The sequence below is a fragment of the Physcomitrium patens genome, chromosome 11 (genome assembly GCF_059467195.1).
Source record: "Physcomitrium patens ecotype Gransden chromosome 11, ASM5946719v1, whole genome shotgun sequence".
In the NCBI taxonomy this organism is placed as follows: Eukaryota; Viridiplantae; Streptophyta; class Bryopsida; order Funariales; family Funariaceae; genus Physcomitrium; species Physcomitrium patens.
This window is the reverse complement of record NC_143420.1, coordinates 7557315-7571684: the sequence shown is the minus strand read 5'-3', so window position 1 is coordinate 7571684 and position 14370 is coordinate 7557315. Positions and strand designations below refer to the sequence as shown.

Sequence of the window (14370 nt, the reverse complement as noted above, 5' to 3'; positions counted from 1 at the left end):
GAGGATTTCAGAATTAGATCAGCTGAGTGACTCAGGCTAGAGAACAGCATGTCGTGGTGGGTGACCTTAAGCTGTGGACATGGTAAAATTTCAAGTGAGATTGTGTAAAGTGAACGATTGGAGACATCGCAGGTCTAGTGCGCGAAACAAGGATGCCGCGGGCAACTTCATTACAAACATGGCTGAGACATGAGGCTCTAGTCTGCAAGTGCGGCATGTGGTTCGGGATTTCTCCATAGCTAGAGACACTCTCGAAATGCAATGACTGGTCGATTGTATACACAAAAAAGTAATTGAGTTTTTTTCTTGAGGCAGTTTATAGGAACGAGTGCCATGGGACCACTGTACTCTACAAGACTCGGATGTTACTGTGAATATATTCTGTATCTATACATTACATTCTCATCTTTTGCATAGTTCAACACATGTCAGCATTCATTTTCAAAATGCTTCAACTGATTTGGCTTGCGCACATGAGTCAAATCTAGGTGCGAAGGCCCAAGCTTTGTCGACCAATGTCATTGAGATCCTCTTCTCTGAATCGGTTGTTCCAGTTGGCCTCGTAATTCTCCGCTGGGAAGTCGGGAGGGCTGCTGCCAGCCAAGAATGCTTTGCACACCGCTTCGACATACGTCGCGTTTTTCCGACACCAAGGTGCGGCGGGAATGTACACTACATTGCCCCAACCTTGTTGTTTCTCGACCGGTGCGACAGAATGAATCATGTCACAATGCCACCAAACCGAATCCCCGGGTTGAACGCTGGGGATGGCGGAGCTTGCTTCCAGCAAAACGGAGTGCCATTTTCTATGAACAGGAAATGCACAATTCAGGCTTACTCCGCACATGTCGACTCCCTCTACGTCGTTCATCAAAGGGCGGAGCATTAAATAGGCCATGGCCTTCGGGATGGGTATGGTGTGCAACACACCCGAATCGTTGCGCATTTCACTGAGCGCGGTCCACCCTTGGAATGTCCGAAAAGCCGAGCACATTGTCGAACCAGGGAATACTGCGGCTTCTGTTCGGTAGGCGGGATCCCAAGGGTCGTAGGAAGCAAAATCTCCCGAGAAGAGATGTCGAAAATATTGCTGGTATCCTTCTGTCATCCACAAATCTAAGGTTCCAGGGTCTAGGTGCGTGCCCAAGCCTTTGGAGTTGGTTCCTGGCGGGCGACGACGCAGGCGGTCTGGGTAAAGACTCTGCTGGTTTGGATCGAACCAGGTTTTTCCTTCCGACTCAATCTTCCACAGCGAGTTTAGGAATTTCTGTGCCGTCGCCATTCGGGGGTGCTGACGAGCCTCCATTTGTGTGCGAGACCAGTATATCGGATAAATCTCCGGCTTTGACATCTCAAGGCTGCCGAAGAAATCGTCTGCTGGACCAGAGTACTTTTGAAAGAATTGATTGAAATCAACGTAACTGACTGCATCGGAGTCCCACTTTTCTGCTTGCGCACGGTCAAAGTGGCCGCGTATCATGAGACAGCCGCGCCGATGGATTTTGCGTTTGGCTTCCTCGCTCACCGTTCCGTTCTCGATGTCGGCAAAGTCGATGATAGGCCAAACCTCCTCCCCACGAGATTTGGTGGCCTTAATACCTTCCACTTCGGCTCTCAGAAATTCCTCAATCTCAAGGATGACCTCCTCCACTGTGCGACCAGAAGCTTTGATGCGCTCACGCAATGCAGCCTTGATCCGCTTAATGGCACTGGGCATATCGCTTGGAATAATTTCCCAATGTGGCAAGCCGGTCACTGGGCTAATATCGACAGTCTCGTCCATTCCCATGGACGCTTCTTTTGCGATGGTGTCTGCAGGTAAGTTTCAAGATTCGGGCCTCTGTCGCTTGGCAAGATGAAACTTCAAATTTGAGGAGACGCAAGCTGCACACAATTCCAAAGAAATCGGTCAGGTTCCACCTCTAGCAATGTTTAGCCAAATGAACCACTTCCGCAGCCTGTTGACGCGTTTAGTGAGATTACAGCACAGAAAGGTTTCAAGTATACAATGCACTGTCGAAATCGAGTGGATGAAGAGAGCCTAGGCTATTGTCCTTTGATCCATAAACCTACATTTCCACATTCCGAATGCACAGGTAGTGGATGAGTATAGTCAAAGCGCAGAACAATTCGACTAAGATTTTATGCACATAATAGAAGGACTAAGCGAGACACAAACTAAGTTGAGTTCATTCCATCTGAAGTAACTGTCACGTGAACACAAAAACTCCACGTGAAACAGGCAAAATAGCTCCTGCAGTAAGAATCACCATTTAATCCAACGAACGCAACAAAAAACAGAGCTCAAACTTGTTTAATACACCTGTAGATTGGTGTTCTACAAAATCAAAATCAGCTTCATCTCAACACCAGTCTAGTAACAACACGATGGCCGAGAAGCATACGTGTCTAAAAAAAAGCGACTCCTCCAAAACGCCCTCGCCTCCCCCAAACACGCGGTTACACTCTCAGTCTTCGAGACTCATCTTCGATCAAGGTCACCGAATCCGACACAGCTTAGACGAAGAACTACAAAGAGCCCACCCTGGCATGATTCGCTGCCCTATCGCTAGTTTCCACTTGGAACATGGGATGATGGGCACCGTGAATTCATTGACATGCAAAGCAAGTGGCCCCATCACATTGTTTGCTAGATGTTATCACAGGCGTAGGCAAGCCTTGTCGGTTTTTGGATGAATACAGTGTACATCTCACCATTTTTATTGGTCTATCAACACCCATTAGAATAATGACCTCTGTATTCATATCTCCTCTACTGAATCCAAAATCAATAAAAACTAATTATATTCATCATGATTACCATATTCTTCATCAAAAATAGGTTAATTTACTAAAAACCTTTATCTATTTAACATTCTTCTAAATTAAAGAGTGATTCTAGAGAAAGTTGAGGTGGTCAAATTATATTGAATTGAATTAAATAAATAAATAAAAAAGCCAAAAAAGCCAAAAAAAACTAATAGCACATAGATGAGAGAGGTATCAAAGGTATAATTTTCATCCTCGTCATGACCAATTGGTCCAATTCCAAGTATAGAGAACCTTGCTTGGCCTTGCCTTGTGCTTATTAAAAGCTCTATGTCTTTTTCACTTCTATTTGTATTTACATGTCGTGACATTGTTCTCTTTTGTGCAAGTAATGTTGTGGCTAGAGTACATGATAGAAATTTCTATGCTTTACATGCTTCTCTAGAAAGTACTTAGATATCTAACATGCTTAGATTAAAGAATGGTCTATTGCATTGAGGGTGTGGTAGATTGTATGGATTATAGAGTGAGTGGAACTATTCTATAATATTATCTATTCTCAAGGCCCAATTGATGTTGTAGTTTGAGTTGACAATATCAATAAGTTTATGTGGCCGAGTTGGATCAATTGTTGTGTGACTTATGTAGAGTAATTTATCAATTAGAATTTGCATCTATCCAAGCTTGAGTTTATAGGATTTAAGGTTTTTCCTTGAGTTATTAGCTAATTGATGTACAAGGCTCTATGTTGAGTATTTCTTGGAGTTTGTATTACTTTTATATATTATTTGCTATATGAATGAGTATTAATTGTTTATTTGTTTGTTTGCTTGTTTGTTTTTGGTTGGCCCAATGTAAAGTTCAAGGTTTGTTTGTTTATTTGTTTTTGCTTGGCCTTGCCTTGGGCTTATTAATGTTGTTGTAGCCTAAGTTTTATATTACTATTTATGTAAAAAATTGACTCATATGTTGTTGCATATGAATATCTTATACATTATAATGCATTGTTGTAATTTAGTTGAAGCAATGATTATACATTTAAATATTTGATAGGATGTAGTATAAGGAATGATTCTAAAAATTATTTGATTAGCATACATATTGGAGTGAAGTTAAAATCTATGTAATTCATATTTGTTGTTATGATTTAATTTTTCTTTTATATATAGATTTCAAAATTAAACTTTGGATTAGAAGTATTTGTTGAAAAATTAGAAATAAGAAGATTTGGATTGAAAGAAGTCAAAGGAGAATGTGGGGAAACTAAAATTTAAAAACTATTTGGAGAATATTTTTGAATAATATTATTCTTTTAATTTCTAAATTATTTTTTAAACATTAATATAAAAAATATGAATACTTAATCTTATTTTGTAAATCATGCTTATATGTGTTCTATTATATCACATTTAATAAGTTTTATATTAATTTATATTTAAAAAATATAATATAAAATTAATATATTATTTTGATTTTGTGATTAAAATTCAAAGGTTTGAATATTTGTCAATCATATATAATAAATTAGTTTTTAGAATCATTCTTCAAGTATAAATCAATAATTTAGGATTTTTAATCAAAAAAATTTCACAAAGATCTTTAAGTTTTTTGAAGCATTATAATAGTTATGTTTAAGATATTGGTACTATATCAAAAATGCAATATAGAATTGAAAACGTTTGGACTCAACGCCAAAGATAAATGAAAGAAAAATTAAGGTTTTATTGAAAAATGAAAGATATTTTGGATCAAAATCAATGTGTCAAGTTTTGAAGAACATTTAATTATATTATAGAATGATTTTAACAATTGGTAATACATAACAACAATGATTTTAAATATAGAGTTATTATTAGTTAATATTTTTTATATTATAAGTAAGATTGATCTATTAATGGAAATTTACGAAAAATAAAATTAATATATATTAGCCATTTTTAACTAAATAAAAAAAATGTTTAGAAAAATACTTTGGAATTTGAAATTACCAAATTATTTACTACATAGATAGAAGAATATATATTACATTGGTGATAAAAAAATCACTGCTTTGGAACATATAAGTTAGCATATAAGTTAAAGATGTTATGAAAAAGTTTATAAAATTAAGTGGCTGGGACTTTCAAATGCAACAAAAAATTAGAGGATCATTTTTTAAAATATTTTAACAATCAAGCGGATTTTTCAACTAATTTAGACTATCTTGTTTCATTATAGAAAATATGTTATAAAAAACATTTACAGAAGACTTTGGTAGTAAAGAAACCAATATCATGATATCTTTTTAATATTTGAATTGAATTTTAACCCCTTGGTCTCTCTTCTCCCTTCTTGTCCTTTGATTGAAATAATTTTGAATTAAGTGGTGTAATTTGAAAACTATCATTGATATGAGTAGCTTATATTAAAACCACATAAAACAATGAATGTCAGATGTGAAAATTCAAAATAATTTTTTTAAGTATCATAATAAAAGAATGTGATCATTGTTGTTGTACTTTTACAACATTACTAATTAAAGAATAATTGGAAAAACATCTTGAAAAGAGTAACTAAACTCAAAGCTTCATTGGCAGTTTTTAATAATACAAACCTCAGTTTCTGAGCCTAAAACCTGATTTGACAACATTGATCTCCTATTGCACACTACCAAATACTACACTCGTTCAAAATAGTTCAAATAATAATGCAGAGTACGTTCATGAGAGTCGATTCATTAGCTCTAAAATGATTGAAGAATACCTGGTTGCCTGTATTGATATTGAAGAACACCCTTCCTTCACTACATTGGTGCTACATTGTTGCTACACGCAGTTCACTGCTTAAATGTGAATAGTACTATACCAACTCATTAGTTTGTGCAAAAATTGAAACATTCTCCATATTGAATGAACAGTTTACGCAGATTTTAATTGCATTTCAAATAAATCTAGGTTGATGAACTACCTGCCACCTCTGATCATGCTCGGAATGGGCATGAAAAAAAGCAACAATGTCGACCCAGTTGAGGGGGTAGAAAGCTTCCAATGGTAGGACTGAGACAGAGGAGCAATTCTGCCATTGCTGTTCTTTCACCTTCTGCAGCACTCTGGTTACAAGGTAAGGCCCATTCCATCCCCATTTGCTGCCATCAAAAGTGGCCACAAACTCACGAAGAAACTCGTACACCACTGGATGTTCTCTATCGAACACCAGCACGGCGTTGTTGAGTCTGGTCCATTCTCCAACTGCAATGCTCCTGCTCTGCGCTCCAACGACATTCCTGAGCCCGTCAAAAGATTTCAGGACAATCACGTCACTGTCAAGGTAGATACCCCCGTATTTGTAAAGCACCGTAAGACGCATGATGTTGGACATGTTTTGCATGAAGTTGATGCAGCCAGGATCACCAGTTCCATCTCGTTGTTGTTTAAACCATTCCGCTGCAGGTAAGTTCTCGAAGAGAGAAATAACGTTGGGTGTCACGGCCATGATTCTGTAACCTCTCTCGATAAACGGCTCCAGAATAATTTGACCTTCGTCAGAATCCATTGTCCTCGAAAGTATCACAACACAGGCATGTGGGTGCCACTTAAAGATGCTTTGCAGACCAAGTCGCTCTCGGGGACCGAAAGAACTTACAGGTGACATCCATGTTATGAAGAAGCGTTTAGTACAGAAGTTGCCCTTTTCATCGTTCCCCTCCTTTTGACATATTCTCTGCTCATCAATATTGTTCATGGCCTCAACCGGCATCAAGGTGTCATCAGTGACGTTGGATTCAGATGACGAATTCGACGCCATCAACAACCGGCGAGTCTGTGAGTTCATAACATTGTCACTTTCACCACAAAGAAATCGCCGCATTCGGTCTTCGAACTGATCGGAACGGTTATGCAGTTTCAGAATTTGGAAGTTGTCCCAGTTATCTCTCAACCAACTCTTCCGTTCGAAGGTGGTCATTTTCCTCAAACTCACCTGCAAAGAGTCAGTCTTGTCCATGTTCATCGGTTGAGTAGGTATGTGCATGAAGTCGGGCTCGTTGGGATCTAGCAAAATCTCCAGGTTGGAGTTCACCGAATCCACGCCTTGCCCAGCCTGCAGCGCGCGTGCTCGAGCTCGAGGCTCCCGCAGAACATCCGGATATTCGTTCTCGTGCACTGCTGTCAAAGATTCTCGCCAAGGGAAGTTCATGGTGTTGAAGCGGAAGAGCTGCAAGGGTTCTTGGTATGCAGTGTGGATACTCCTTTCCCTGCAGTAACATTCAATACGTCATATTCACATACTGCTGGTGCTAATACTTCATTGATGTTGTCCTTGAATATACTTATACTTTGAGCTTGTCATCACTTAGGCTTCCTAACTTCATGGAGTGAGAAGACTTGTTAATCCTGAGACAGAAAAAAGAAGCAAAACATCAAATAATATCATCAAAGACGGTTCAGATGCCTAAGAACGGTGAAGTAAAGATCAGGGATACCACAACACAAAAAAATTGCCTCAACTGTAAGATGGCAGGCGCTGTGAAGCATTCCAAACCTCTGGCATGTGGATGACCCTCGGGCAATGTACTGCTCTGTATATGCAAACTTCGGGGAACATTTCTTTCAGGCACATAGTTTATACACTCTTCATATGTGTTCATAGTCCTTACTGTTCAAATTTTCACCTACTTTTGCCTACGATAGGATCTCTCGATGCCAGTGTTGCAATCCTTAGTGTAGCAATCTCTGCAGAAGGGAGCAATCTCAGGTTTGCAAGCTCACTCGCAAATCAATAGAGGATTCCGAATTTTGTTTTCCCTGAGCAACCTTCACAGGCTCCATGTAGTTGAAGCAGAGACTGCTCGTAGACAGAGACACATCATGTTCCGTAAGATTAGCTACAAACATTAACCCCAGGAAGGACTCCACAATGGAGGCATTAGAGAGGCATCTGAATTTTCAATTCTAATATCCACAGCTCTCGACCACGTATCCAAATCCCCGTTTCCATTAACTCCATTGGCCATGCTGGCAGACCCCGCCAAAACTTGCCCAATGTTCCTCTTCTTCTCGTTGCCTTTCCGTCCCTTGATGGAGCTTGTACGAGCGGATCCCATCGATCTGAAGTTTGCAACTGGAGCTTCAGGGTCCACAGATACTGCCATGCCAGCTACAAGACCAAGCTGGGATCCCGGAGTAGTGTCAAATGCAGAACCTTCTCTGTCTACAAGGCCATTAAACAGGCTTGCAGCTGGATTCACCCACTGTAATTTGAAGGAGCTCTTTTTGGTTCTTGCTTTCCCAGGATGAGACGACCCTGGAACAACGTCCTAAAAATTCCGAAAACAACAATCAGTGTCAACATCCGGACGTGGAATACCCTGAATTCATAAACGCTAACCTTTGATGCTAACGATAACTCAGAAGGGGCATGACCGAAGCATAAATCCAAAATCCTTAACTGAGAAAGTATACTCAATACGAAAATTGTGATCCAGAAATTATAGGATGCAGGAAGAAGGAATTGAAAACGAAATTATATTTCAACCTATGTCTCACCGTTGAATTAAAGCAAGGCTAAGAAGAAATATCGTTAAGGAAATACTTATCAACCTCAGATGAGCCCCCAGTTATTGAAGTTCCGTTAACTTCTGGGGCACTATCCTGAGATTCATGAGCAGCACCTCGCACGAGTGGCTTACTTGAGAATGGGTTATGACCAGCAGAATTGTCGGTTATGTTTTTGGAAGTCGCTGCAGCTACCCGACCTCGCCGGGACTGACTACCATTCACACTAGAGCTTGACTTCACCCGTGTCTTCCGACCCTGTTGTCAGAAATATCGAGATAATGATCACAAGATAAACAATCCCTAGGCCAATTATGACTGCCATCGGTTGGCACATACGCTGCAGCATTAGTAGACTCCAAAAGAGAGCTAGTATCACAAGGAACGCCTTTCTTTGTGCTTCTACTAAACCCCATGTGTACGTTGGGTCTCAATAGCTGTAAGATTTTTCTAAACAATTCTCTAAAAATACATTCATCGGAATGATAAATGTTACATGGGATCAAATGCTCACCTTTCCCATACATTTCTCAAGATGAGGAGCAAAGCGACCAGCGACAATAAGACGCCCACAATTCATACAATCGAACATCTCTTGAGCAATGCTGGGATGTGTCTGTTCGAATACATCCACAGTGTACTTGCCACTGTTCTCGGAGGCAGCAGAGTCGACATCGCCCAAGGCAGCTCGGACACTAGCGCAGGTGCGCGCTGCATCTGCCTCCTCGCCCTTCAGCCGATAGTCAAAGCCCAGACGAGTAGCTCTGTGTGCTTCAGATGCCACATCTAAAATGAGCGAATCCAGCAAGTCCGCAAAAACATTCTGCAGTATACGAGAAAGCTATGCAATTAGGTCTTGCAGAAAATACCATTAGCACTCAGGATGCCAAGCTTTCCTTGTAGATACTTCGCCTTTTTTTCTTGAAAAGTAATTCTCTGCGTTAGCAATGATCCAAGAGAGACCCCTGCCTTAACTTTACAAAACTCGTCTATGATAAACATACTCTGTACATTGACATATGAAACTATTCTCTGTAGAATCAACATGCCTGAGCTGAAGCTTTCGAACTGGCAACCACCATGATTGCCGTGCCGCTGAGCCAGCCTAGTCTTGCTCATCCACACATGTAGCACAGCCCATCTTGAGAAAGGGAAGGAAAATATAACACCGATTGCGCCACCCGCGCTTCACAGGGAATCCAATATCCTCAAACAGACCTTGGTAGTCTTGTTTGCCATCCAGAATTCATGTGTGATTCACCGGCACTGACCATTCCCAGCTCCCAAGGGCAATGCATCAAATAGAACGGAAAAAATGCAATCCGAAGGCAATACTGGTACAGCAACTAAACATGGGGGTTTGTTATAGAGCCAATATTCTCACACCCGTCTTGGGCCTTAGGACTTTAAAACTATGAAGGGAAAAATAAATGAACTAAAGATAGCTGGGGAGTGGACGGAATCAGAAGCATTCATGCTCACAACTATCTCCCTAAGATGAAATAGGAAGGAGACACTTGCATGAACAAAGGCGTGCAAGAAGTTCTAGATTAATACTATTCACAAGTACGCACAAAATACAATGTCACTACGTTTTCCGCTCCAGGGATTTGAAAATCTTTCCAACAACACCGAAGAGTCCTTCAATCTTCGGATTCAGGTAAACCCCAGACAGCCAATTTTTTAATGACCGAACCAAGAGCACCAGCGAGGGAAGAAACAAGAGTTCACCCAACAACCTTTTCGACACCCCAAAGTAGACCAGCCCGATACCATAAACTCTATCCCCCGCAATTTAAAAATGAAGACTCTCCCAATCTGTAGTACACAACAGCGCCACCCAAACAAAGTCCAAAACTAGGTGTGGACCTCAATCAGGCATCACATGCAGTAAAGAAATGAGCCTTAAAGCCAACTTGACAGAAAAAATAAAGATGGATCAGCTCTTCAGAGTCAGCGGTTGGGATTCGAAGGAATCAAACACCCTGGAAAACAAAAACACAAAAATTGTAAGAACAGCTGAATTTTTCTCGACAAATTCACTGACCACAGACGAGGGTCAGAGAGCGGAGCAAAATTAGGGCAGAGCCTCTCGAATCGTCACAACTCCACCACAAGCAGAGCCACAAAAAAATACACACCAGCTCCCAACAATCAAACACGAAACAAACGCCGATCCCCAATTGAACTCCCTCCTATAAAACCACACTTTCAAACGACCAACTCACTACAAACCATGACCACCGACCGGCCCAAGTAACAACTCTCCTCGAAGCCAAAAACCATCCACAGATGAACCCACAAACATTCAGAAGAAAAAATGCACCCTCAAAACACAGAGGCAACACTCAAAATGAGCAGGAATGCTGAGAATGAAGCAGTCATTGCATGGACACAGGACTTGGACACATGCAAAGATGCCTCAAACATGCAGATTGTCCCTATGAAAACAGCATTGTGACCCTTGATTCTACATGCAAGAGAGGTGTAGGAATTGAGGAAAGCAATGATGGATTTACATGTGGGATATTCTCTGGGCCATGGGGCACAAAGTGCCACACTTGGTTGCAAGCTAGAGTTGAGGTTGAACATTTCTGCACCGTTGGAAGCAGATTTATTTTGTAATTGGAAACCTTGCAGTTGGCCACTGAAATAAAATAAAAGGTGTAAAAGTTTAATTTTTGAAATAATTTAATCTTAGTTCATTAGATAAGTTTTTTAAAAGTTTGATTTGCAGAATAATAAGCAGAATAATTGTGTGCCTAGGGATCTTGGAATACTACTCTTTGCAATTTGTAGCAACAATACACAAATTTCGATCTCTCATGGATCAAAAGTTGAGTTATTGTTTTACTTTTCCTTCACTTTTGATGAAAACAATGAGATATGCAACCAATCAAAGATGGTTTTTGTCTCCTCTGGTTTATCTCATTAGTTTATCTATTGAGGTGTTTTATATAAGAAATACTATGGTTGAGTAGGTTGTCTTTCTTTGTGTTTGGTGTATGGGTTAAAGGCTTGGGTGTGTGGCATTGTTTTGTGTTTTATCCTTCAGATTGAGTTTTTCACATCATCCAATCATCTTAATCATTGTATGTACATTTTTAATATGAAGGCTCTTTGAAATGAGTATAAGGTAAGTTTGCAAGTATTTTTAGTTTGAACTTTTATTTGTTTTTTTTGTTTGGTTTTGTTTATTGTTATTGTTGTGTGTTTTAAAGATTTTTATTTAATATAGTTTCTTGAAAATATGGCTCTAATTTTATTTGTTTTTTATTTTAGATTTTTATATATTAAATTATTTATTTATTTAGTAAATAAGTTTTACAATACTTTACTTTTTCAAATTATATATTTATTTAAAATATATTTATACATAATATATAAAAAATTATTAAAGTTTAGTTGTAAAATAATCAAAATTTTGGATTGATTGTATTGTCATAGGTTAGTATTGCTTTGTGTAATACTTAGATAGAATTGTTGTTGATAAACAAATTGGTGGATCAATTTCAATGAATAACTTTGTTCAAAAGAAGGAAATAGAAGTTCTAAAAATCAAACTATACCAAAACATAGATAATTGTCCTAATGGTTATTTCAAGATACAAAAGGTTTATAAGTTATACAAATAAGATATGGAAGTAGATCAAATAAAATTTAGAATGAACTCAATTCAAAAGTACAAAAAAATGGCTAGCAACAAGATTCTAAGTTAAACCACTATACTTCATGAATTATTTAAAATGTCTTAGAGATTAGTATTAGATTTGAATCTATGATTTTTATTTTTATAATCCCCTATAGAAGATAATATATAACTTAAATATTAAATAAATTTAATAATTTAATTATTTTTATAAATAAGTTTAAAAATTCTCTTTATATATATATATATATATATATATATATATATATATATTTTCTAGTAATAAAATATATTTAATGCTAAGACTTAAATCAAATTTAATGTATGTGTGCTTACATAAAATCATATTAAAAATTAACATGAATGTATTTCAAAAAATCTATTTGATTAATAGAAGCATATTTATAAATTTGAATAGTGTTATTTAAAATAATATTAAATGTAATATAATTATGATTTGAAAAAAACACAAAAATACATTTTTAATACAAAAGAGACATAGATTTTATCTTAGATATATTTACTCTAAACAAAATATTTGTTTTATATAAATATTTATTACAAGTTTTTGATGGTGAAACTGTTTAGAACACAAAATATAATATCTAAATTTTTTTAATTTTTTAAAATAATAAAAATTTAAGATATATAAAAATATATTTATTTTTATAAAAAATTAATTTTATAAGATAAATTTAGATTATAAAAATTTATAAAAATCAAATACTAATAATTGATAATTTTCTGTTTTCTGAAAATTTGTCGCAATTAAATTAAGATAATTTAAAAAAAAATTAATTTTAACAATCTAAATAAAAATCCTATATATATATATATATATATATATATATATATATACACACACATACAACACATAAATCTAAGTGTATTCATTAAAATTCAAAATATGTATACTAAAAAAGAAGATAATAAAATTAGTAAGATATATGATTTCAAAAGAATAGCTATTGCATAACCAAAACAAAGATCAAAGTACAAAGACATAGACAAACATTTAAAAAAAATGAAAAATTAAAAATTGAGAATCCCTTGGTTGATTTAGTTGCTATCTTTTTTCTTTACAAGTTGAACATAAAGAAGAGTTATGCTATAAGTATTATTTTTTATTAATAACTAATTTTCTAGGATGAAATTTAATCATATAATTCAACACTTTGGAGTCTTTAGTTTTGCATGAAAATACAATTGATATTAATGTAGCTTCTAACTCCATTTTTATTTTTTAAAATCTATGTCGTATTATATCTATAATTTCATTATTGGTATAGCCGGTTTTGAGTTTCTCAAAATATAACATAATTTGATATATAAAAGCATAGCCTATGTTTTTATTAAATATTATATCAAAAAATATTTAAGTTAGATGAAAATGTAATCTAAATTATGTATCTTACTTCATCAATAGCCACGATTGTTATAGGACTTGTTGAAAGGATTCTTTTCTTTGTTATATTTTAATAGCTTTAGTCTCTAATATCCACACTTTTTTATACAATTTGATTAAATTAATCTTATATCATGAATATAAATATATATATATATATATATATATATATATTTTATTCCAATAGTTACTTATATGATTAGGTAGAAGTATATAAATATAAATTAAATTCATAATGTCTTTTAGAGAAGCTTCTTAGAAGTTTCATAGATGTAGTTTTGACTTTAGATGTATTTGTAGGATAGAAACTTGGCCAACAAGTTAACCACGTGTTGATAGCTTGTGGAAAAAATTAACTTTGTATAGTAGCTTGTAGAATAAGTTAATTATGTGGCACACACATAAATAACTTGCCTTGCAAGTTAAGACATATGGCTAGCAAAGTCAACACATGTTGGAGGTCCTATAAAATATTACCACATAGCTTCTAGTTAGAAAGTATATATGGAGGCAAGAATGAAGCCTTCTTCACTCATATCAACACCTTTCTAGTCCTTAGTCTTATTTCAAGACTTTCTATTCTTCTTGTTTTTGGCAATAGCCATTCTAGTTTAATATTACATCACTTTTTGAGTGACTTTTTAGTTCTCTTACGTGATACAAGAATGTGTTGAGGATTTTCTTTCTTTAAGATTCATGTCCTTGATAATTTGACAAGAGTGCTAACATACTAATTTTATCTTATTTTAGAAGTGAATGGATTATTCAACGTCTATTATTATATTTTTAGGATTAAACACTATCCACCTTTAAACAAAAAATCATGTTTTTTGATACTAATATTTTTCTTTAAGAGAGTTGATTATCCATCTTTGTGAAATTTTTTATTAGAGGTTATGAATTATCCTCCTTTAATTTAACTTTTTGGATTTGTTTGAGTTTTTTATGGAAGGAAAGATTATAGATGCTACTTCTAGTGGAAGTGAGAATAGATTTGTAACTATTGCGGATCTTTT

The 14370-nt window shown here is 36.2% G+C and overlaps 3 protein-coding genes across 12 annotated transcripts; all 3 read right to left on the bottom strand.

Moving 5' to 3' along the window:
- Positions 1–257: 257 nt before the first annotated feature.
- On the bottom strand, positions 258–2532 carry LOC112288316 (uncharacterized). 7 transcript variants are annotated; one of them, XM_024532406.3, is made up of 3 exons: positions 2406–2505; positions 2008–2069; positions 258–1884 (listed from the first exon to the last, which is right to left on the bottom strand). In XM_024532406.3, the coding sequence occupies exon 3, from the start codon at positions 1787–1789 to the stop codon at positions 485–487; it is 1305 nt and encodes a 434-aa protein (XP_024388174.1). In that variant the 5' UTR covers positions 1790–1884; positions 2008–2069; positions 2406–2505; the 3' UTR covers positions 258–484. The 7 variants fall into 7 exon arrangements, with proteins under 7 accessions (XP_024388174.1, XP_024388176.1, XP_090110355.1 ...); XM_024532408.3 differs by lacking the exon at positions 2406–2505 and adding an exon at positions 2324–2398; XM_090254229.1 differs by lacking the exon at positions 2406–2505 and adding an exon at positions 2271–2287.
- A 2776-nt stretch (positions 2533–5308) lies between these two features.
- Positions 5309–7427, bottom strand: LOC112288960 (uncharacterized protein At4g19900-like). Of its 4 annotated transcripts, XM_090254227.1 has the most exons (3): positions 7254–7393; positions 6727–7000; positions 5309–6567 (listed from the first exon to the last, which is right to left on the bottom strand). In XM_090254227.1, the coding sequence occupies exons 1-3, from the start codon at positions 7391–7393 to the stop codon at positions 5689–5691; spliced, it is 1293 nt and encodes a 430-aa protein (XP_090110353.1). In that variant the 3' UTR covers positions 5309–5688. The 4 variants fall into 4 exon arrangements, with proteins under 4 accessions (XP_090110353.1, XP_090110354.1, XP_024389522.1 ...); XM_090254228.1 differs by having other exon boundaries at positions 5309–7000; positions 7288–7427; XM_024533754.2 differs by having other exon boundaries at positions 5309–7000.
- LOC112288961 (uncharacterized) lies at positions 7328–10772 on the bottom strand. The gene is made up of 4 exons (XM_024533758.3): positions 9350–10772; positions 8815–9123; positions 8346–8558; positions 7328–8062 (listed from the first exon to the last, which is right to left on the bottom strand). Exons 1-4 carry the CDS (start codon positions 9380–9382, stop codon positions 7640–7642), a joined length of 978 nt encoding a protein of 325 aa, XP_024389526.1. The 5' UTR covers positions 9383–10772; the 3' UTR covers positions 7328–7639.
- Between the last annotated feature and the right edge of the window lie 3598 nt (positions 10773–14370).